General features: G+C 36.3%; 1 protein-coding gene across 1 annotated transcript in view; it reads right to left on the bottom strand.

Moving 5' to 3' along the window:
- The window catches only part of SLC2A9 (solute carrier family 2 member 9), an 89649-nt gene that overhangs the window by 54825 nt on the left and 11502 nt on the right, over positions 1 to 23322 (bottom strand). Inside the window, exons 4-6 of the mRNA XM_065735775.1 lie at positions 17522 to 17682; positions 11929 to 12053; positions 10535 to 10680 (exon numbers count right to left, since the gene is read on the bottom strand). Of these exons, the coding sequence (XP_065591847.1) occupies positions 10535 to 10680; positions 11929 to 12053; positions 17522 to 17682 (432 nt within the window). The remainder of the gene's footprint in view (positions 1 to 10534; positions 10681 to 11928; positions 12054 to 17521; positions 17683 to 23322) is intronic.

Below are 23322 nucleotides of genomic sequence, written 5' to 3'. Positions count from 1 at the left end.
TAATCTACTAAAACAAAGTTTCAAACATACTCATTATTTAAAACTAGCTGTTGAGGACAACCTGAGGAAAAAGAAGATGCTAACAAGTAGCTGGATGAGAAAGTTGCCTAAAGTACTATTTTCTGCAGCAAAGTGGATCGCTGTCAGTCTATGTTCTTAAGGTACCTTTCCTTTCAGTTATCTAATGCCAAGATGCATTTCTTTTTAGTAGTTTTCTCCTTAAAGTTCATCAGTCATCTATTTAACTCCATTCTTTCTAATTTGAGTTGGTCCTTAATTTAAAAGCCTGCTGAGACTTCAGTGCACCTACTGCTCAGGCATAATGTCTAGCACATTTTCAAAAGCTTGGCTAGATCAAAAGCAGATTGCACTGCATCCTGTCTGATTGAACTCTGAAAGACATGTGGAGTTTGGATCCAGTTTCTCCCTCAAAATAAATCTATTCATTCAGAACTCAAATTTACCCTAAACAGATCTGGCTAAATTTTACTTCAATATAATTTTCCACAGTCAAATCAAAGTTCAGAAGGCCTCAGGCTACTTTCTGTTGACAATTTTTATCTTATGTTCTCCCGCTTCAGCAATGCAACTGCTCAAACAGAACACAGCACACCAAGAGATGTATATCCCAGCCCAGAACGTGAGCTGGGATATGGGTTAATTTAACAACTGCAGGCAGAATGAGAGGGTATCATCTTTTCTGTTGTTTGTGTTTGTTTGTTTGTTTTATCTCTGTTGAGGGTAAAACAACTTGAGAAAGGAATTTTTCAAATAATTCAAATATCAATATTACCAGTCCTCCTGAAAGCCTTTAGTACTGCAAGGCCTTCAAGATCCTGTTCCTTTGCTCTGAATTTATTTATTTTAAATTCAGATGAGTAAGGAACTCTACCCAATATATAAGTATCAAGACTAAATGATCATCAATCTTATTTCAAAAATGAGAAAAATAAACTTACATAAAGACTTTAAGACTCGTGAGTAAACCTTATATATAAAACAGGCACCTGACGTTAAGTAACTTCAGAGAACACACTTTTCTAAACCTGTATTATAGATCTGCCTGCAGGCAGACTTATATTTTAGACAAAGTTGTAAAAGAAAATCCTGTCTAGTCTCTATCATTACATCCCATAATATAAATACTCTTGCTATATACTATGTAAGTTTATAAGGCTTAAGAATTTTACAATACCTTAATATATTAAAACAAACAAACAAAAAATAAAACCCAGAACTTTTTGTCATCTCATCATATTTCCTGTAGGATTTTTCCACACTACCAAGGACACTTCTCACAGTAAAAAAAGAAGGTCTCTACTATGTATTATTATGATTAATATTCTGCCAACCTATGGGGACTTGCTTAGAATAATCTTTCTCCCTTTTTAAAGTCTCCTAGAGCGCATGGTTTTCTAGTTCACTTTTCTCTCAGGTAACTCTTCTGGAAGTGTTATTATGAAGTATGTATGAATAAGATTGAACTTCTGAACTCATCCTTCACAGTAAATAACAGACCCTGACAGTATAATAGAATCTTCACCTCATAAAACACTGAGCTTCCTTTATTTCTTCTATGTAGGATTTCTGATTTACTTTTTATTATGCTAACTTCAAAAAAGAATTTGAAATATAACAATCAAATATACTTTCACATTCTGAAAGGAAGTTTGATCATCCCTGAATTTTGAAATTTAATTGAACTCATATGGCTGTGATGAAACTGCTGTTTTGCCTTTTAGCTATGGGGCAAACATTTCATTTTGATAAGAAAAGTTAAGAAATGTATTATATTTTTAACAGAGTGTGTATATTATAGGAAAAAAACCTCACACTGGTAAGTGACTGAAATCAGTGGAAATGTTTCCATTCGTTTCAAATGGTGCCTCTTCAGTTCTACTATAGAACATATTCTTCATCTCTATACAGAAAATAAATATTAGGACTAAACTGGGTTTAAAAGAGCTACATTTGTTGGTATGAAAGCATAAATACAAACTGCAGAAAATCGAGCTGAATTAGACTCCATAAAAGGAATTTTAAAAAGCAGGGAAAGGAAAAGGTACCCTGATCTTTTTAAGAAGGAATAGAACCTGTTCTGGGACAATGCTCAGAAGCAATAATAAGATGAAGACAAAAGGCATTTTAGGCATGACTTGGAAGCCACTTCAGTGCTTCGCCTCAGTTGTCACTAAGGAGAGGAATACAGACATTACTGAGAGAAAAGAAAACAACCCCATCACATTTTATCTTACAAAAAACTTAGAAGAGCATTAAATATTTTAATTACAGAGGACTTCACTCATCACCTGCTTAGAACTGGTACAAATAACATGTCAAGATGGTACGTTTTCAATTTTGAACTGTCACATTGTGACTATTTGCTTAGGTTGTGACAGGAAAAACCCAGCTTTGATCTATTTACGAAAGACAGCTAAGTAGTGGAGCAAGTTTGACAACCACATACTCAAAGGTTGATATAATAAAGTGCAAAGCTGCAGAAATACATGGTGGTAAATATATACATACATATGTGTAAATCATGACTTGGGTTTTTCAATTAAACAAGATTAAACTGTACTAGAATAAAAAAGCAAATGTTATTATGAATGAGAATTACTGGCTAAAATGCAGAAAAATGGAACACTTATGTTATACATACACATATATAAGTTAAGAGGTAGAAAAGAAATGTCAATAGGCCCTGCTAACTGTTGCACTATTGGAAGTTCAATAGACTATTTAAGTATTCACTATGTTTAATATTTGTTAATTAGAAATTTTTTTTTTTATTGATGAAGTGATAAGACACTTTCAACACAGAAAAGGCTAAGAATATATACATACATACAAAAATAAAAAAGATATAATTGAATTGTTGCTGTACATTAGAAGAGGGAAGATGTGCTGTGTTGGCCTATAAATACCTACTCGCTTTGGGGAAAAAATCATGATGCCAATTAAGTCTTAATACAGGACACATAATAGGAATAAAAAAAGCAAAGTGAGGAAATATATAACTGATATAGGTTCTATTATCTCAACAGACAAACAATTTAGAAGTATGTTTTAAAAGGATAACGGTCATGCGTCCTCACAGGAATGCTTTTAACTTAATTTTGGAAAAACATATATATGCAAAAAGAATAACATCTACTGTAATTTCTAGCTGCCTTGAAGCATCCTGCTGCAGCTCCAGAAGTATGCAGGCCTCCTGGGTTTTGTGCATCACATCTGCTAGTCCATGGGGGCATCTAAGGTATGCTAGTGTTGATACCTAGGGTACACTACAACTAGCCCTCTAATAAGATTTTGCTCCATTTTTTTTTAATTCTTGACATATCAAAGGTGTTACACTTTTCCATTCTACACAGCTAGATATTTAAAATCATAGGTACAATATACTGGGAACGAGAATAAACCTGGAAAACACTAGTGTATGCCTCTTTTCCACTGCAATAGAAGCAATAAAGCCACGATTTCCTATTCTGCAAACAGCATGTATCCACAAGACATAAGCTGCTTTCATTTCCAAGATGAATAACAGAGTTCAGTGGCATAAGTTCTTCTCTCTCTCTTATTGCTACAAGAGCTATTGATTCTACATTTTAATAATATTTATGCCATATAAACATTTTTTAAGGAATCTCTGAATCTGAATCAAGAGTCTAACAAGGAAATAAAAATATTTAATGGAGTTTTAACAAGTAAAGGCAAAGAGCAATCTTCAACAACACGGCCTGTAAGATTTCCTATTGCATCACTTTTTTTGTGCAGGTGAAGGAATACTTTTGAAAGAACTTGGTAAAACAGCATGAAGATTCCTACACAAACTTTCCTGAGTACACAACTGTCTATCACTTCAGATATGTGATTTTCATAACACTGTGGTTTGATCAGGAACTTACAGAAGTTTTGAGAGTTTATTTGAAAAAAATCACCTTTCCAACTTAGATGAAGAACTAATTTGAAAGGGACTCATTATAGTAATCTTTCCTTACCAGACACAACGTACAGCTGCAGTATAGATAAAATTCAGCAAAAAATTCTGAATATATCTAGTGGAGGGAACAGAAAAATCTAGAAGACAGAGTGACACTTAAGGTCTATTCAGAAGGCAAACTGTTTAACTTTTCTTACCCAATATGGTAAGAAGATTGTATTTTCTTATCCAATATGGTAAGAAGATTCAAGAGTTGTTGAATCTTCACACAGCTTTTTTCTCCTCAGCAAGGCACTTCCTACCTTTGATCACTGCTGCTCTCTCCTGGGCCTTGCTCTTGATAAAATGGGATGACCAGAACTGGAACCCAATGGATAAATCGGGAATTTTCCTTTTTGCTTAACTATTTCCACCACCACCTCCTCCCCCCAAGAAACACCTAAGGAGGAATAGAAATTACTTAGAAGGTGTTGCCCTAGCAGGCCTTAGGAGATGAGCAAACCAATGTTTTTAGAATGACACGTTACCCACTATGAAACACTATAATCGAGCCAGACAAGTATGATCTAGGAAGACTTGAAATATATAAAATGGGGTTTCTGAATTAAACAAAATCTACTTTTTCATTTGTCTATCTATAACAGACATCTGTTCTGGTCTGAGCAGCAGCCAGAGCCAGAGAGCCACAGAGGAAACTGCAGCAACAATTCTGGTTTTACCTGTCCTAAATTCATACCATGTATTTTTTCCCCCTTTCTTGTAGTTATCAAAAATGGAAAAGATACTGAATTTACAGTCTACAGCATTTAAAAGATGTTAACATGCTAAAGAAAAGCTTTGGTGTGGAACACATACTTACATGCAGGAGAAACATAGCTACAGAAATACCTGAAAATACATGGAATATGCCAGAATTAGGCCAGAGAATATTCCCTCAAGATCATAAGCACACATTTGAACTTTCAGAACTGAAGCTGACAATGCACTGGCAAAGGATCTGTAGGGAACAATCTGTCAGAAAAATTCTCTGGCTGATTTAATTGCAGAATCACAGAAAGAAAGAGGAAACACCTGAAGGGCAGTGTTTTAACAAATGACAGTCCTGAAATACTTTCTGCTTATCTTAAATGTCTGTTTTCTCCTTCAATATGCAGAAAGTTGCACACACTATATAAGCAAAAAAGTCATAGATTAAATAATCTTATAGTCAGCAGCAGAAATTCAGCACTCACATTATGGCAGATAACATGATTCTATTCCTGTGAGCCAGCACCAGGTTGTCATCTGCAGTTGCCACGGCTTTCTGGTGAATTAACAACTCTAGACTACAGAAGGCTAAAATGAGATGCTAGCAAATAAAAATGAGTATGCTATCCTCGCAGTAGAATCAAAGAATATCCCAAGGTGGATGGAACCCACAAGTATCATCAAGTCCAACTCCTGGCTCTACAATAGGACCACCAAAAATTAGACCCTATGTCTGAGAGCATTGTCCAGATGATTCTTGAACTCAAGCAGCTTGGTACCATGACCACTGCCCTGGGGAGACAGTTCCAGTACCTGACCATCCTCAGGTGAAGAATCCTTCCTGATATCCATACTTCAGTGCATCAGGCTCAATGAGTACTCCAAATATCACCTTTTCTTCCCCATAGCAACTTATTATGGAATTTTTCTGGGAAGGATCTCAGTCTACTTGTTTGCCCTGTCCAGATGTGGCCTCTTCAGAAGACAGGACTGCAATTAAGTGTTGCTAAAGAATTGAATGGGATCAAACATACTGATATACTCTCAAGGACTTAGCAGAGACCTGTGTCCACGCAGTCTGAAAATGAGTCATGTGTGAACTTGATTAAAATCTAAAAAAACTTTTGTCTGTTAGATAAAGACAAATAATATGTGGTCTGTGTCCTAAAAAGCTCTAATTTCTTGTTTAAACCAAGAAGATCAAGAAGAATATAGCTCCTTTAATTAATTGGATGACCATACTCAAGCATGAGAGTGATGAGTAATTCTAAGTGTCCTAAATAGGCATCAAACAACTTGCTGCTTTTTGTTGTGATTTATGGTTGTAGCTGCACTCTGTATTCTGATCACCAGACAGATTTACCACAGTATAATTTCCCAAGTCTCAACAGAGATATAGTTTTTGTGGTTTACCATAGGCTATGACATATCAGAATCAAAGCTCTGAATGAAAAACATTGCTGCAGTTTTGGTGAATGGGTCCCATGCCAAGCCAGGAGCTGGACTCAGTGAACTTTGTGGGTTCCTTCCCACTCAGGATATTTGGGATACTTTATGAACACAAAGATCAGTAGTGATGGGGGGAGACCATTTCTGAAGGTGGGAAAAAAAGAAAAAAAAAAGAAAAAAAGAAAAAAAAAAAGGAAAAAAGGAAAAAAAGAAAAAAAGGAAAAAAGGAAAAAAGGAAAAAAGGAAAAAAGGAAAAAAGGAAAAAAGGAAAAAAGGAAAAAAGGAAAAAAGGAAAAAAAGGAAAAAAGGAAAAAAGGAAAAAAGGAAAAAAGGAAAAAAGGAAAAAAGGAAAAAAGGAAAAAAGGAAAAAAAGGAAAAAAGGAAAAAAGGAAAGAAAAAAAGGAAAAAAGGAAAAAAGGAAAAAAGGAAAAAAGGAAAAAAGGAAAAAAAAGGAAAAAAGGAAAAAAAAGGAAAAAAGGAAAAAAAAAGGAAAAAAGGAAAAAAGGAAAAAAAAGGAAAAAAGGAAAAAAAAGGAAAAAAGGGAAAAAAAAAGGAAAAAAGGGAAAAAAAGGAAAAAAGGGAAAAAAAGGAAAAAAGGAAAAAAAAGGAAAAAAGGAAAAAAAAGGAAAAAAGGAAAAAAGAAGGGATAAATAATATTTGAACAAAAGAGCAATAAAAATAAACTGACAGAATTGGTTATGAAAAGGGAAAATAAAGAAATGATAAGATTCTCAACCATTAGCACTTCCGGTAGAATGATTAGGAAGGCTGCTGTGATAGGAGAAAAGCAATTAATTATAACACAAATCTTGATAATCTTTCTGAAGGAGAAATAATGACATAAATTGTGTAGAAAGTAGGAAATTGGACTGTGTGGCACAGGGGAGCACTTCCATTCCTACTCTTTAACTTTACACATTTCCTGCATGAGCTCAAAAACAGAGATCAGATCAGAAACAGAGATCAGAGTTGCATTCATGGACTACAGTGACCAAGCCAAAGAACTAAAGCCTGATAATTGACCCCTGGCACTGAGTCTGGATCTGTGGACATGCCTCCTGCTTCACCTATACTAGTTTTATAAATAAAAGTTTGTTAAAAATCACTGTGGGTCTGCTTCACCTACTTGACACAATGAGCAGTAAGCACTTTCTGAATCGCCTCAGGTAATACTCAGAGCTTGCGAGCTATTTTCATCACTATTCCACATTTAAATGAGCACTGTTGCATTCGATAAGTGAGGAAGTTACCAATTAGGTTGCTCATAAAAGCTTGTAAGGCTATGCCCCAAAGCCTGTATAAATCCTTTTCTGTGGTAAGACTTCTATAGAACTACTGAAGGCAACAACCACATATAATCTAGATATGAATTCACGCTTCAATTTAAAAGTTAAATTTTCTGCTCAAGCTACTTCAGCCAGAAGTCTGTTCCAAACATCACTCTGTTGAATTTCAGTAAGCAGTTTCTCACAGAGAACTCTTCTTGTTAGCAGTGTTATCTTTGAGATTAAGCTAGACTCTTCCCTCTCTAGTTCTTCCTTCTAAATTAACAAGGTGCAGTCAGTTCCTCTCCCTTCACCCATTTCATCAGACAAGCATTCTTACTGTCTCTTGCTGTAAGAGGGGAGGTTGGCCATCTTTGCAGCCATCCTGTCTATTCCTGTTCCAAATAGTCTCTTCCAGCGAGGTATCCAGCTCAGCCTTTGTCCCTCCTTTCTTCAAAAGCATTACAGCTTAGTTACTACAATTAATAACCTCAATACTTGCTCACATTACAAGCAATACTGAGGAAAGACCTCACAAGAAAGTTGTTATGAAACAATGGCAGAAGACAAATATTTGTAACTAGCATTATTTATGATCAGTTCTGAAAGAAAGCAACCTGCCACAGAGCAACAATAAAAACATCAAAAACTTCTGTGAGGTTTTAAACCACGATTAAAAAGTTGATCATTGCTAGACAGGCTTAACAAAGGTGTTTTTCTGAATAATAATGTCAGCAGTTACACACAAAGCTTATCACTGAGGACAAGCTCTGACAAATCAGAGCTTCCTTCTCTAATTGCGTAAAAAAATAAATTTCAGGAATGTAGAACCATACCACAGAATGTCATATTACTGTCTTGGCCTAAGTTGTAATGAAAATCATTTCAGAATTCTGAGGAAATCAAGAGTTTGCTTTACAGTGACAACTGAAATAATTAAGAAGACACTGTGAACATGTAGTTATCTCTGAAATACAGTGGTTGAGGATCTATGGGATACTGCCTTCACAAATGTATAATGGATTTCTCCAGCAAAAGGAAGAGGAGAAAAAAATTTAATGATCTGGAAACAATTCCATAAGCTTTTATATCATTACTAGAAGAGAAGTCATAAAATTAATCAACAAAAAGCTGATATCTAGAAAGCAACAAATAAACATCTTGAATGTACTTTTAAATAAAATTAAACACAGTGACAGAAGTTTGAGAGCAATTGAGATGTTTGCCATGGAGAGGAGGAGGAAAGTACTGCAAGAACTAAAGAACTCTGAAGGAGGACACAGTATTCAATTCCTTCCAGCTTCAACAGAAGTGAACTCATCACATCCACCCTTTGGAGCTATTTCCTCTGGCAATTGCTCATTTCTTTTGCAAAACTCTTACTGATATCAAGAGGAACATCACACAGAAGTACGGAACAAAATCCTGGCTTGACTGAAACTAACAGAAAATATGATAGAGACTTCAAAGAGGGATAAGTCTGCACTGGGGAATAATTTCAAACAGCCTGAGGTTTTCTCCTAACAGTCCTAAATTTTATTAATGTTTTAAAAGGAAAATACAACCAAAAACCCAACTAGAAAAATCAACCTAACTGTTGTAATTCTACTGGAACAATACTAATTCACACAAGCAAAAACTTTTCTCCTTTCACAGACTGATGTTACTCAACTTGAAAAGGAATAATTTTACTGGTAAAGTGTATTTCCTCTTATATAAACTGATTCAATGATGTAATATTAACTAACTGTATATTGAGCCGGTTTGCAGAAACAGAATTGCAATGTTTTTAATTTGGAAGGGACAAAAAGAAAGAGAGAAGAAAGAGAAGAGGAGAACAGAAACAAAAAGAGCAAGAGTGATATGAACTAAGGAATAGATAAATCCTATTCAAAATATCCCAAAAATCTAGCAAAAGGAAGTAAGAATTTTCACGACACCTTATCTTTAGAAGTGCATTCACGGTTGGTTTGTTTGATTAGTTTTTGAATAAAATCTACCACTTAAGAACTGACAATAAGCAGCTGAATCAGCTTCTTGACATTTAATATGCTCTTGTAAAACTCTGGCTTTCAAAGCAAGAAAAGGGACAATGTAGAAGGCAGACAATGAAATGAAAGCCAGTGTAAGCATTTACCTTTGATCTGTTGCCTTAAAGGAGCAAAGAGGAAAGTAATCTGTACGTAAACTAAAAGGTAAGTTGAATCAAAACATTCACTTTCAGGAGAGCTCAACAAGATAAATGAATCCAAGGATAAAAGGACAGAACAGAAGAACTGATCAGACAAAATAAAAAAAATTTAAAAAGTGAGGGAGGATGCTATGGTATATTTACAAAGGAGCTGAATTTGGATGGAGATGGGAGGAAAAACTCTCCTCACTTCTCAAATATTTACTACTCTGCAGGCTGTCAGAAGGGATTCTTAGTTCAGTTTTCATTGTAAGAGGATTGCTGCAGACATTTCCTTCACCTTCTCTTGAGAACTCATCTCTGGTTCTGAAGTATTTCCAAGTGCAACCCTGAACAAATCTCGACTTCATTTTTTCAGAGTAATGATGACATCCAGTGGCCACTAAGTTAATTTCAGCTTATGGGAGCAAGACTACCATCTGTGTTAGGATATCCTCTTTACATAAGAGTATATGTGAATTCTACTCTTTTATTTCCAAAGTATGGGTGCATAAAGAAATGCTGTAATCACTGAGCAAAGGCCAGGTTCTTGTACAATTTCTAATCAAATATTTTCAGTTATCATCTTGAAGAATTGTAAATAAAATATGCAGAAAACTCCCGAGTATTTCCATAATATTCTGAGAAACCAGAAATCAGCATGATAAACGTGTATCAGATCAGAGGATGGGGTGGGAAAACATGCAAGCTGTACATACAAGCTGCTCAAGCTGTTAAAATTGCTTGCCATATATATCAAAGTCAGTTATACACACGGTTTTAGAAGACATAGAAGAAACCACTTTCCAAAGTGCTTCCGAACAAGAAAGCAACTGAGCTATTTTCTACTTTTTTAAGGAACTCTGTCAAAATATTGCTCTTTATATATGCCTGCATTCTTTCACAGAACATTTTGCATTTCCAAAGAATACTTGGAGATAAGAAGTCTATTATACTTACTGTCCCAAATATCTCTGGCAGCCCCAAGACTTGCCCAGTGAAAACACCAACACAGATGAAAATTGCTGTAACCTGACCCAATGAACCACGGATTTCCTTAGGAGATATTTCACTCAAATACATGGGAAGGGCACTTAAGGAAATGCCTACAAAGGAAGGGGGAGAAAAAAGCATAAATTGTCATACTACCTTTTAAATATACCAAGTACAAAATGAACATCTACTGAAAGGAGTTTAACTACTCTTGCACCATTTAGCAGCCATGGGACTGATTATCTGTTATAGATCTACAGGGATGCATGCAGGCCAATATTTGAAGAGAAGCAGCAAAGATCACTAAGGAGTGAGAATCACCACAAGTGGATTTTGTTTTTAATTTGTTCATCACAAAGAAAAGAAATTCCAGTTTACGTTGATGCAGTTAAGGAAGAAAAAAACATCTGTCACACAGAGCACAGTGTAAAATAATGCATTTTTACCATAAAAAGCATTAGCAGATTTTCCTCTCATTATACAGGCTTACTGCTGCAAAGAACTTTTAATAGCTGGCAAAAAACAAGGGTGAGAATGCTGCTCAAAACCAGAAAACAAATGCATGACCCTGGTTATGCACACTGTATCATACTGAAATTGCTCCAAACATTCAATCACTTGCCATTAATCTGAGACACAAGTCAACAGCTAGAAATGAAATTACCCGTAAGTTGCACGTTGTAAGTGAAACACACATCCAGGTTTAAATAACTGTAGTTTGTGCTTAAGGACAGCATAGTTAAAGTTTGCTAGAACTGAGGTTTAGCGTTACAAAAGCCAAAATACTTTCCATTGCTTAGGTTCGTGTAATTACACTAACTATCTTAGAATCGTTGAATCATGATGAATCTAATCAATTCATCAAATCTGCCTCTGCATCAGGCAGACTTTCAACCATTTAGCAATCTGTAAAGCTGCTGAGAACTTCATTGCCAGCTTCAGGTCTACTCTGGTGCAGAGGTGCTTCTATGAGTCACTTTTCAACTGAGAAGACAATGTTGCTAGGAGTGAATGACAATGTACAAACCTCCTTCTTACAACTACTGCTACTAGAATCTGATCCAACAGCTTCCAAACAATCAGGAGCAAGAAGCTTTAGTAAATAGGCTGCATCCTCACAGCAAAAGGATTGTCAATGCATATTCTGTGGGGGGCTGAGGGAGGAAAGGGGAAGAAACAATCAAGATGGACACCAGCAGCTAGGGACAATTACAGTGTCTTCAGTGAATGCCAAATACTCCAATCCTTGTCCAGCTAGTCCCCAAAATGCCTCAATATAAAGAAAGTTCTACCTTATGGATGTGAGAAAGTTTATATGCAGCAAAGGCATTACAGTTGGATAAAGCTTGATAAAAGCTTACCTGCATCAACTCCCATTATAACGCGACCCAGTATGAGCATTTCAAATGATCCCGCCAACTGAGAGAGTGACATCAGTAATGCAGCTGCCACTGCAAAGACATTGTTGAGCAACAGCGTACATTTCCTAAGAAGAGAAGATAGGTGTCATCACCATTACAGACAAATCTTGTATTCCAAGCACACTAGGATATTATACTTAAGTAGCTATAAGTGAATCCAAAAAGAGCCTAACAAATGGTGTCTTGTACGCACTGTGTAGAATTCCAAAGCACATTATATGTGGACATATATAGTTCCAAATCCATACCATAGCTTTAAAATAAACAATATCATGGTTAACAAGAGAGCTGTACATCATAGGTACACACTCTAAGAACCCAAGAACCATGCTTGAGACTCTGTATATGAACAATAATAAACATGTTCTGGATTTCTATGTTTGTAGGGGCCAGTGAATATACTTTCAATCATGACAAGCTAATTTAAATGTAAGCATTTTCACATTTCACGTATAGGTTTTGCCCTTTTGAGGATTTTCAGACTTAAATCTATGACATTAAAAACATGCACTGAAAAAAATTACAACCTGTAGTATTAGAAAAAAAAAAAAAACGCTTGGGCTCCAGTTGTGAGAAAAAAATATCAATCTCTTTCAAAATCTTGAAGTTAATCAAAATATTGGTTTAAATCCCCCCCTCCTTTTTTTTTCCAGATTCTTGAGTTATTTCATTGTATAATAGTCAAACTGAAAAAAATATTCAAAGCTGTTCTTAATGAAAAAATATTTGTTTTATTAAATGGAAAAAAAAAAACCACAAAGAAAGAAAATGTATTTTAAGAATTCCAGAACATCTCGATTTCTCAATCACAGTATGCCAACGTATGTATTTCTTAGAGTTTTCATTTTACAGAATCTTCTGCTCAAATTTGAGGACTAATTCATTCAACAGTGACTCATGAATCTCATAACTTCTGCAGAACAAACACTTTATTAAAGAAATTAAATGCAGCATTTCATAGGCCTCAGACAGTCAGATCTGAGCACTGACATGCAAGGTCTCTTTCTGAACTTAGGGAAGAAACCTGGTTAAAGATCAGTACCTCTGCTGAAACTATCTTCAAGTGAAAGATGAAATAGAAAACCTACCCCAGCTCTGAGAATCACTGCTGTCATGTACATATCCTGTTGCCTCCCCACTGATATGGATTTAAGTGGCTTTTTTTTTTTTTTTGCTAAATTACAGCCTGGTAAGGGCAGGTTCAGCCCTACAAGTGACTGACAAGCTTCTTAAAATTCCCAAGCAGAATAATATATGTGGTATAGTGGCCTCTCAGTATCTATAAGGGAGTCTGTAAGAAAGAAGGGGACAGATTCTTCAGCAGAGTTTGTTGTGATAGGACAAGGGGAAATGGTTTCTAACTAAAAGAGAGGAGATTAAATCTAGATATGAGGAAGAAGTTTATTACAATCAGGGTGGTGAGTTACTGGCAAAGGTTGCCAAGAGATGGTGGGTACCCTGTCCCTCTGGAGATCCTCAAGATCAGGTTTGACAGAGCACTGAGCAACCTGATCAATCTGTAGGTGTACCTGTTCATTGCAGAGAAGTTGGACTAGATGACCTTTAGAGATCCTTTCCAACTCAAACAATCCTATGATTCTGCACAGTAAAGCAACAGAGCTCTGTCTATCAGGTAGTGCAGTCACCTAGTTAAAAGCAGTTTTGTTTTGCTCTTAAATTATGGTTCAATACTGAAACCTCCAGTCCCATTCACAACAATTTATGAAGGAAACAACTGATTTGGCAACAAAATGAATATGGAGAAAAACATCACTGATTATGTTAATAATGAGAAATCCATCAACTTTGACAGTAAATTATGTAGGCTGACAATATATCAATTTTAATAAAGAACTGAAATGGTATTAAATTTGTAAGTATTTTCATGGGAATTGCAGCCTCTATATATTGCAATTTCCATGAAAAATAACAGAAATGACCAGAAAAGCTATCTTCCAGCCCACCACAGCCACCAGCAGTGGTAACCACTCATCATAACTTCAAGGAAAAAGAACACAGCAAAACTCTCCAGGCTCCACATACTGTCCTGACTTAGTTCCAATCAGGTCATGTTGTATTCAGAATAGCTATGATCATAAATAAGCCACATTTTCCTGATCACATAGGGCAAAACTGTACTACCCTAGAAACAAGGCACAGAAAAAAAGAAACAAATCAAAAGCCTTGTTTATACTGCTTGTATAACTCAAATATAAGCAATATAATGATACCACATCACATAGAGCACCATAGTAGACATTTCCCCTTGGGAATCTCCAGCCAGTCTAGTCAGAACACTGCTCACAACACTTACAATGCGTACATGCACAAACTTCATGCTAACTCTTGATAAGAAAAGACACATACTGATTCATTGGGAAGTCTAATCACCTATTTCACATCACAAGCCACAAGCTGATGAAGCAATTGTCAAATGGTACGTGAAGTGCAAACAGCCTACCTAGCTCTCACATGGCACATCTCATTTCAGTCTTGGTGAAGGTCATAGTATCTCTATTTCTGTAACTAGGTAGGCAGGGAAATTGGGAGCAAAATGAACTCAATCTAAAGCTAACTTGCAAAGCACTGTCAGATCCAGGAAAAGGAATCTGGTCTGAAGTGCTCCATGTACTACAATATCCTGACCTACAGGCACGCAAATAGTCATTGTGCCAAAAAAGACCTAGCTGAGACAAATAAATAAATAAATAAATAAATAAATAAATGATTTGGGGTTTTTAAATACCTTTATATTAATCATATAATCCATGACAAACTTTCTCCGTGGCACATACTGCATTAAAATACTAGACAAGCATTCATTTAAATGTGAGAGCCTTTGTTCACCTTTCTGTACAAATAATTCAGAACTTTCATAGTCCAAAGAAATAAAACATTACAAAAGGAATATGCAATCAAAAAAATGTCTGGTTGTCTGAGCCCAGAGCACTTTTTCACCAGCAGCTATATTCTAAGAGGAACAATATGTTTTACAACCTAGTACCAAAACTTGGTTCTCTCAAGATTGGATATCTGTTCTGCTGTAGAAATGTAATTTCCAATTTTATACTCAGTTAGAAATATTAATAAAGTTGAGCCCTGTGCTCATCAGATTTCTTTGTGTATATGTATATTGAAAACACTTGAGAATCTCCTCATCAGTATTTGTTTTTTTCCAAAATTGTATCTCTCTAGTGATCTAGTTTCAAAGTTGCTGTTTGCCCTCACGATAATGGAGAATTCCACAGAGGTCAGAACAAAATCCTACCAACTATATGTCCTCTACAGCTGCAGTAATTGTTTTGTTTCATTTTTTTAATTAGGGATTCGAACCAATAACCCTTTTGCATGAAACTCATGATGAAGAGGAAGACTGAATTAAAGTGTCCTCAAAAAATTATCACTGTCTCAAAATTTATTAGCAATAAGAACTCCAGAATCTCAACTTAGGGGGCTGATATGATACCTTATATAAACGCATAGCAAGAAATCTGGGTATGTAAATAGCAGTCAGTGCCAGTAACAGAATGAATACCAATCACTACTTCAGTAACCAAGATAATCTAGATAAATAACTTTAATTGCTTTACTTGAACATTGGACTTCTTATGTGAATGAAGGCCCTTTGAAAACCTTGCCCTGAAATTCTCTTGTAATATAGTAGTGCTTAGAAATCCAGAAATCTGAAAATTATATTAATAATCTCACAGCTATATGAGGCGAGTGTGCTCTTTTTGAAGTCTCATATTATTTCTGACTATTGCTTTTGATCCCCTTAGTATATTATTCAGTGACAGTATAAATAGAGCACATTTTCATCATACACACAATTCTCCAACCTACACTGGAAACATTTAACAACATATCTTATTGTTGTGTCAACACTTCAGGATGTGTTCAATTGCAGTACTGCTATGTCTGTCTGACTTCCTAGACAAACTAGACACACTGCAGTATGAACAGCAAACTCAAAAACTACATTTTGATGAGCAGCCTACAGTTAGCCACTCTGAGATGGACAGTTAATTCCTAAAAAGTGATAGAGCCTCCAAAGATTTAAAACTCAACTGTAGAAATACAATATGTTATCCTCAAAGTAGTATACTTATAATTAGCATCAGCCACCACTTCAACAAACTTTCACACAAACCTGCTTGACTCTTCACTACAAAAACAAATTTTATATGATTTCATTTCTTATTTCATTTTTAGTAAAGCAGAGATGATACAGTGGCAATTCCAGAGATTAAAGTCTGACTCAAGGAGACTTTCATATATTCAATAAGTGTTAAAAGGCAAATTGATGGATAGGCAGTAGAAATTGTAAAAAACAATCAGAAAAAAAAAGACTACAAAAAATGAACACAAAATCAAATTATGAATTGACAGGATAAAATATTTGAATGAAAAGCATATAATAGATTTACAAACTAGAGTATAGTGACTTGTAGGCACAAAATGGAAAAAATGTGAAATTGCAGTTTGAAGTAAAAAGAAAAAAAAGAATGCAGAAAAGTTGGGAGAAAATGTAGAGACAAATAAAAAAAAAAATCTAAGCATGAGAGCAGAGAAGTTGAGAAAGATGATATATAGATTCAGAGTACAATGCAAAGCATGTGACAGAAATAGTCAAAATGTAGAATACAAGTAAGAACAGGGAAGATGGAGCTTATATTTGAGCTCTGGGATGAACTTTAGTGATTCAATCAAACAGAGATTATAAAATGATTGTTAATCATTTATAATTTTTAATTACATAAGAATTAATTAATTGAGACTTTATAATTAAGGAAAAGACAAATTAATAGTTAAGAAGCATGTTACAGTGTTTTTTTAATCCAGTCTCTTCCAAATATAGAGAAATAAATAATCAATTTCAGAAATCTCTAGAAGATGGTATGTAAGATAAAAATCTAGCTGTCACCTAGTGCAAAAATGCAAAATACGCTAGCATAAATATTTGTAAAATATTAACATTTTCTGTGGTCAAGATTTGATCAAATACTGTATTGAACAGAGTGGTGAATGTGTCACCAAGGAAGTAGAAGAAGGAACAGAAACTTCACTGTAGTCTATTTCTTCAAACCATACTTTTAAGCTGACACAAGGATGAAAAATAAGAGCAAATTTTTATTACAGATTTTTATTATTTTTATTATTTTTAAGATACCCAGCAGATTCATACCCCAGACAAGAATCTGTCAATCTTTTCTAAAATCTTTCCTATTTTATGTTTTCTTTTTCTTTTTGTACACTTGTTTATTCAACACTTTTGACACCTCAACACAATGTCAATTCAGACCAAACTTTTTCTGTTGACTCGAATAAAGCACAGTAGGGTCAGATGAAAAGGTCTTAATTTTACTCTTTTGAAATTCACAACTCCTAGAAATGAGCTTTCATAACTTGACGATGTTTCAGTTTGCATTCTGGTAGAGATGAACACGGTTTTAATAAATAAAATACAAGTAAATCTCCAGAGAAGCTAGTTAAGGAACTGCTTTAGAAATCAGAAGTTTTCTAATGTACTCACCTTCCAAAGAACTTCACAATTGGGGTAACAATAATAGCACCCACAAGGCCACCGATGGCAAAAATAGAAACAGTTACAGACCAGAGGAGAGTCAGGGTGCTTTCATCCACTGAGAAACCGTATCTTCGTTCCCAAGTCTCATTGTAGAACTTCTTGATGAACTGAAAGAAAATACATAACTATACATATAAAAATAGCTCTTTAAGTTTGCAGCTTACAGAAATCAGATGAATAAACAGTAGATTACTTGCAGGAACCATCTTTGCATTTCTATCTTCCTCCTCCAAAAAATGGGGCCTCACCTGTAGATGCAACTGTACTAGAGACTAACAGAACCAATCAAAGCATACATACTTTTAAGTGCATCATGGAAAGGAAACATTAATAGACATCAATAGAGAAGAGATGTATAAAAGAAAAACTTCTCTAAAGACCATGTATTATTATTTGTCAGTACAAAATTAACAACAAAACACTTGGCACATTTCTGCATATCAGCTGAGTTCCACTGATTGCTCACATATATACTCTTAACCTCAAGCAAGTGAGGCCTAGATTAACAGTTTTTTGACAAGCTAAACAAAACTGCACTGTCTAGCGTTTGTGATGACTTCTCGAAAATAAAAAATAAAAAATTAAGCATTTATGATTGTTCTTTGAGCAATGGTAACAAGAGTCTATCTGTTGGACTCACTGATTATGAAACAATATTATGCAAAGAGCAAGGAGTTTCATTCCTTTCTCATTGATCTATCGTGAAAATAACCTCAGGGAAAAAAAATAAGGAAGAAAGGATTGAGGAAGGGAGGGGCAGGTAGAGGTGAAAATGTCTTGAAGAGATTGGCAAATAGGCAGAAATGCAGGAGTAAAGAGGGTGGGAATCATGACCAATACCTGCCAGAGGGCAACACAACTGACATCAAGAAAAGAGTTCAGCTTGTTTTCCATGATACAGCACCAAACGCTGAATGGTGAATATGGACTGGGGGAAATAAGTGGAGACTGCCCATACTTCTGCACACACATACCACAGCTATAGGTTTTTTGGGTTTTTTTTTCAGTATTTCCCTCATTTCCTGATCCTTATTTGCCTTCCTCCCTTGTGCTTTTTTTGGAAGTCTGCGTGAATGCTCATACACAGAGAATACTCTAGTTGATAAGCTACCACAGAGAATGGCAACCTTTCATGATGGATTTCAAAATTTGTTGAATATTTCTTAAAAGATACAGAAGATTAGGACATTTGTAGGCAGCGCCTCTAATGGGTAATCAGTCTATTTGGGGTAGTGAGCCACAGGGTTCAACATGCCCACCTCAGTGCCAGAACCTGTCCAAAACCTATCTTTCTAGGGCTGCCAAGTGGGGAAAAGGCAGCACATCCCTACCTCCAGCAACAGGACTTTTTCTCAAATCATATTTCAATTTTAAAAAAACTGTAATAACAGAGAAATACAGATAAAATAGACATTTGACTCAGATGAGCATCTAGCTATATTGTATTGGTAGGCTCCCAGGAAAACAAACTAAACAAACTTTCTGACATAATCTACAAATTCTATCTTTCAGCTGAACATAATACATGAAATTTGCCTTCTTCCTTCACATTTAGTGGATACGTGCCTATTACACTGCATGAAATCCACGTTAAAATTAAGTTATAATGCAAAACCAAGAATGAAGATGAATTATGAAGAAATGTATTGCTTGGAATTTCTACTACATTGGTAGCCCATTCTGATTCACATTTAATTATGAAACTCAATGTGGAAATAATTTAGACACTTTAGAAGCTATATAGAATCATACTGGTCAAAGCCTGCACTGTGCTTACTATGAAACAATATTTATCATCTATATTTTGTATTTCAGTCCTAAAACACAGAGCTCAGATTTGCACAAAATGAAATGCTATTTCACTTCTCTTCTCTATCAAGGCATAGTATTGTAAAAACAATTCCAAACTGAACAAGACTGTCTTTACAGGAGAGGTGCTCCAGCCCCCGGTCATCTCCAACAGATCCATGTCTTTCTTGTGGTGGGGGCCCCAGACCTCGACACAATACTCCAGATGGGGCCTCACAAGGGCAGAGCAGAGGGGGACAATCACCATCTTCACTGGTCACTATTCTTCTGATGCAGTCCAAGATACCATTGGCCTTCCAGGCTACAAGTGCACACTGCTGGCTCGTTAAATTTCTCATCTACCAGGACCCCAAAGTTCTGAGAAGGGTGGGGCTACTCTCAAGGAGTTCCTTTCCTAGTCTAAATACATACCTGGGATTACCTTGAACTAAGTGCAAAAGCAACTTGCATCTTGTTTCATTGAACCTCAAGGTTTACATGTGTTCACCATGATACCAATAAGATCCTAAGTTTTCCAAGTGCACCATGGTTTCCAGCTCCTCCTGCTTAATTCCCACGCTGTATGTGCTGATACAGAGGCACTTCAGCTCAGCTTTCAGAACCCCATAGCCTTTGAGGTGACACCACCCTTGCAGCCAGTCATTCAACTGATCCATTCTCCTCCTTCTGCCCAGAACCCAGTCTCCAACTGGGAGGACTGAGGAGAACACTGCCTGTTCCCAATCCCTTCAATATCTTCCCAAGGGACATAAAGTCTTTTTGGAAAGGCTGAGTAAACTGGATCTGTTCAGCCTGGGGAAAAGAAGACTGAGAGGAGATCTGATAGATGTTTTTAAATATCTAAAGGGTGATGGGAGGAAAATTAATGAGGCCAGGCCCTTGATGTTGTGTGTAGTGATAGGACAAAAAGTACTGGCCTAAAACTTGAACATAAGATGTCCCGTACTAACATCAGAAGAACTTTACAGTAAGGAAGACAGAGCACCAGAACAAGCTGCCAAGAGAGATTATGGAGTCTCCTAGGGAGATATTCAAGATCTGTCTGAACACCCACCTGCGTGACCTATTATAGAGTACCTGCTTTATCAGGGGGTTGAACTCAATGATCTCTTTGAGGTCCCTTCCAACATCTGTGATTCTGTGATATTTTTTAATTTCCTAGTTGCAGCCTCACATGACCCAGCTTGAAGACCAGGAGGGTATAGTGGTAATCTGGCTTTATCATGCCAGATATTCTTTTATTGATGCCCTGAATGCAAGACCCCAGCAGGCAGCAAACCTCTCCAGATTATCCTAGCAGCAGATAGGCACTTCAGTGCCTCTCATCAAAGAGCCTCCTGTTACTAAGACCCTTCAGCATTTTTTTAGTGGCACCAGACATGACTCTGATCCTTGGTTGGATCTTTTCGATATGAACTGGTATTCATGGATTCATAGAAGAAAGAAGCTTGAGTCCACTTTTATGTCTTATTTATGATAACACAGCGCCAGTCAGCCATACAATATAAAGGACATATTAAGTCAAGCAACAGAAGATTTCATTTTTCTCCCATGAAATTCACAGTCAAGATACATAATTACTACAGGTCCAAAATAAGAACATTTAGATGTTGGTTTGATTCTAATGGGGAAAAAAAGCCACAGTAACAAAAAGAGAGCTAGTTTTGTTTGACACTGTTGAAGTTAAGAATCACAAACTGCTTCTATAGATAAAATATAACTTCTTCCCTTCACATGTACATCAAATGTTTTTTGAATGAAGTTCAGGCAGCTAAACAAGCAATTTATTTTCAGCAATGAAAGATGGATCAAGCATGAAATCAGACACCTTAGAAGCAGATATAAATCTGTCTTCCAGACAGCTGAGTTCTCTTAAAGAAGTAAAAACTTGAGACCTGGCTTCTCCTGTCTTCTTGTCTGTACTGTCTTCTTTCTATTAAATTTCTAGCTAGACTATTGTGCCCTGACTTTTAAAAGAAAACAGTGACATCTTATTACTCCCATCCTATTTAATATGCTTCCATGCAAACAAAAATAAATTATTAGACTTATTTTGGATGGTAATGAATACTAAGAGAAAGCATTTTTAGAATGCTATTAGCATTTCTTGCTAATACTAATAACCAAAATTATTATGTAATTTTTTCACTTTGTCATGCCTCATTTTCTCAGCACAGCTTTGTTATTCATAATGGGACATTAGTAAGTGTGTATATTCAAGAAAATAAATTACAAACTACAACATCCAAGAATAAGAGACAAACATGCCATCACAGACATCTCTTCTGCCTAGATTTCCGCTGACACTAAATGGGAAGGTATTAACACATACAAGTTTTGAGGTATTGCACACGAAAATGAAAACCAAAAGCAAAAAATCATATCTGATTCAACAAATCCATTGGAGTTTTGAATTCTGTGGAAAGGCTCATTTGGGGTTTCAACTGGTTGTCTGAATAATGCTAATAGCATAAACCTGTACGCATGTATTTTAGCCTCCAACCAATAAATACAAGGAATGACAGCTGATGGATATCAGCATCTCATATTCTGCTACCTCTGTTCTTTAAGGAAGTATTGCTAGGCTTGCAGATATCACAGAGCCATAGAGTATTCTGAGTTGGAAGTGATCCACAAGGATTATCAAGTCCAACTCTTGGCTCCACAAAAAACCAAATATCAAATCATATGCTTGAGACTACTATTCATATCCTTTTCCAGTTCCCAACTATCCTCTGGTGAAGAACCCTTTCCTAACCCCCTGCTGCCCCTCCCCTGACACAGCTCCATGCCATTCCCTCGGGTCCTGTCGCTGCCACAGAGAGCAGAGCCCAGAGCTGCTCCTCTACTCTCTGTGAGGAGCTGTAGCCACCATGATGCCTCTGCTCAACTCCTCTGTTCTGAGCTGAACAAACTGACTCACGTGTCTTGACCTCTAGAACCTTCTCCATCTTGGTAGCCCTCCTTCAGATGCTCTTCTAATAGTTTTATGTCCTCCTTATATCGCGATGATGAAACCTGCACACAGCACTCGAGGCAAGGCTGCACAAGCACAGAGTAGAGCATATATAAACACATGTGTATACACACATATATAGTGATTTTTCTTGTCTAACTTTATAAAACTTACATCAAGGGAAGATAAGATCTCTTGACAAGAAAAATGACCTGACCCACGGTTACGAGGGCAACTCATTGTTAACCAACTGGCTGACAGTCAGCTATACATTTCCACAACTTCCCCAGTACCAGATCTATAAAGAATGCAGGAACACAGCTTCCAGTGGGAAGACAAGAGGTGATTGGCAGGGGAAAGCACACCTACAATGGGTCATTGCTCCTTTCCAGAGGAAGGTAGGGAACTAAGCAGTCAGTACAGACAACTGTACTGAGCAGATCTGGTTCAGTTTATGCAAAAAGGAAGCCAGATCAAGTACTGAACCTTATGGGATGGCTTGTGGTAAAGTTCCAAGCTGAGAACTGCAGGAGCATTTCCCTGTTGTTTGAAGAGCTGGCACAACTTTCAGCACAGAAAGAAGACGTACACAAGGGTTTGCTCATAATGCTCATAGCTTCAGCCTTAAATGAACTTCCCATATACGATTCATGACAATGTGTTCAAATCCTGTCTCCTGGAAACATCTTGTACTTAAGTCGACAGTCATTATCAAACACTTTCTAAATACCTCTGAAAGCATCATACAGTGCCTTCTCTAAAGTTCATCAACAGGAATTGTACTGAAGTAAATAGGAGCAAAAGATACTTAGCATCCTACACAGAGATGCCCACTACAATGTTATCTGTAAGTTGCACATGACCAGATCAAGTTACTTGTCTTAGCAAGAACATAAATGAAGCTTAACTTACAACCTTTTAGAGTTACTGCACTCCCACAATGACCTTGTGTAAGAGTGCTATTTAACTACAGGTAAAATCC

The sequence above is a fragment of the Cyrtonyx montezumae genome, unplaced genomic scaffold, assembly GCF_038088225.1.
Source record: "Cyrtonyx montezumae isolate F1298 unplaced genomic scaffold, pur_monq_1.0 scaffold_2, whole genome shotgun sequence".
NCBI classification, from domain to species: domain Eukaryota; kingdom Metazoa; phylum Chordata; class Aves; order Galliformes; family Odontophoridae; genus Cyrtonyx; species Cyrtonyx montezumae.
Note: the sequence above shows the minus strand (reverse complement) of the source record. Positions and strands in the feature narration are given on the sequence as shown.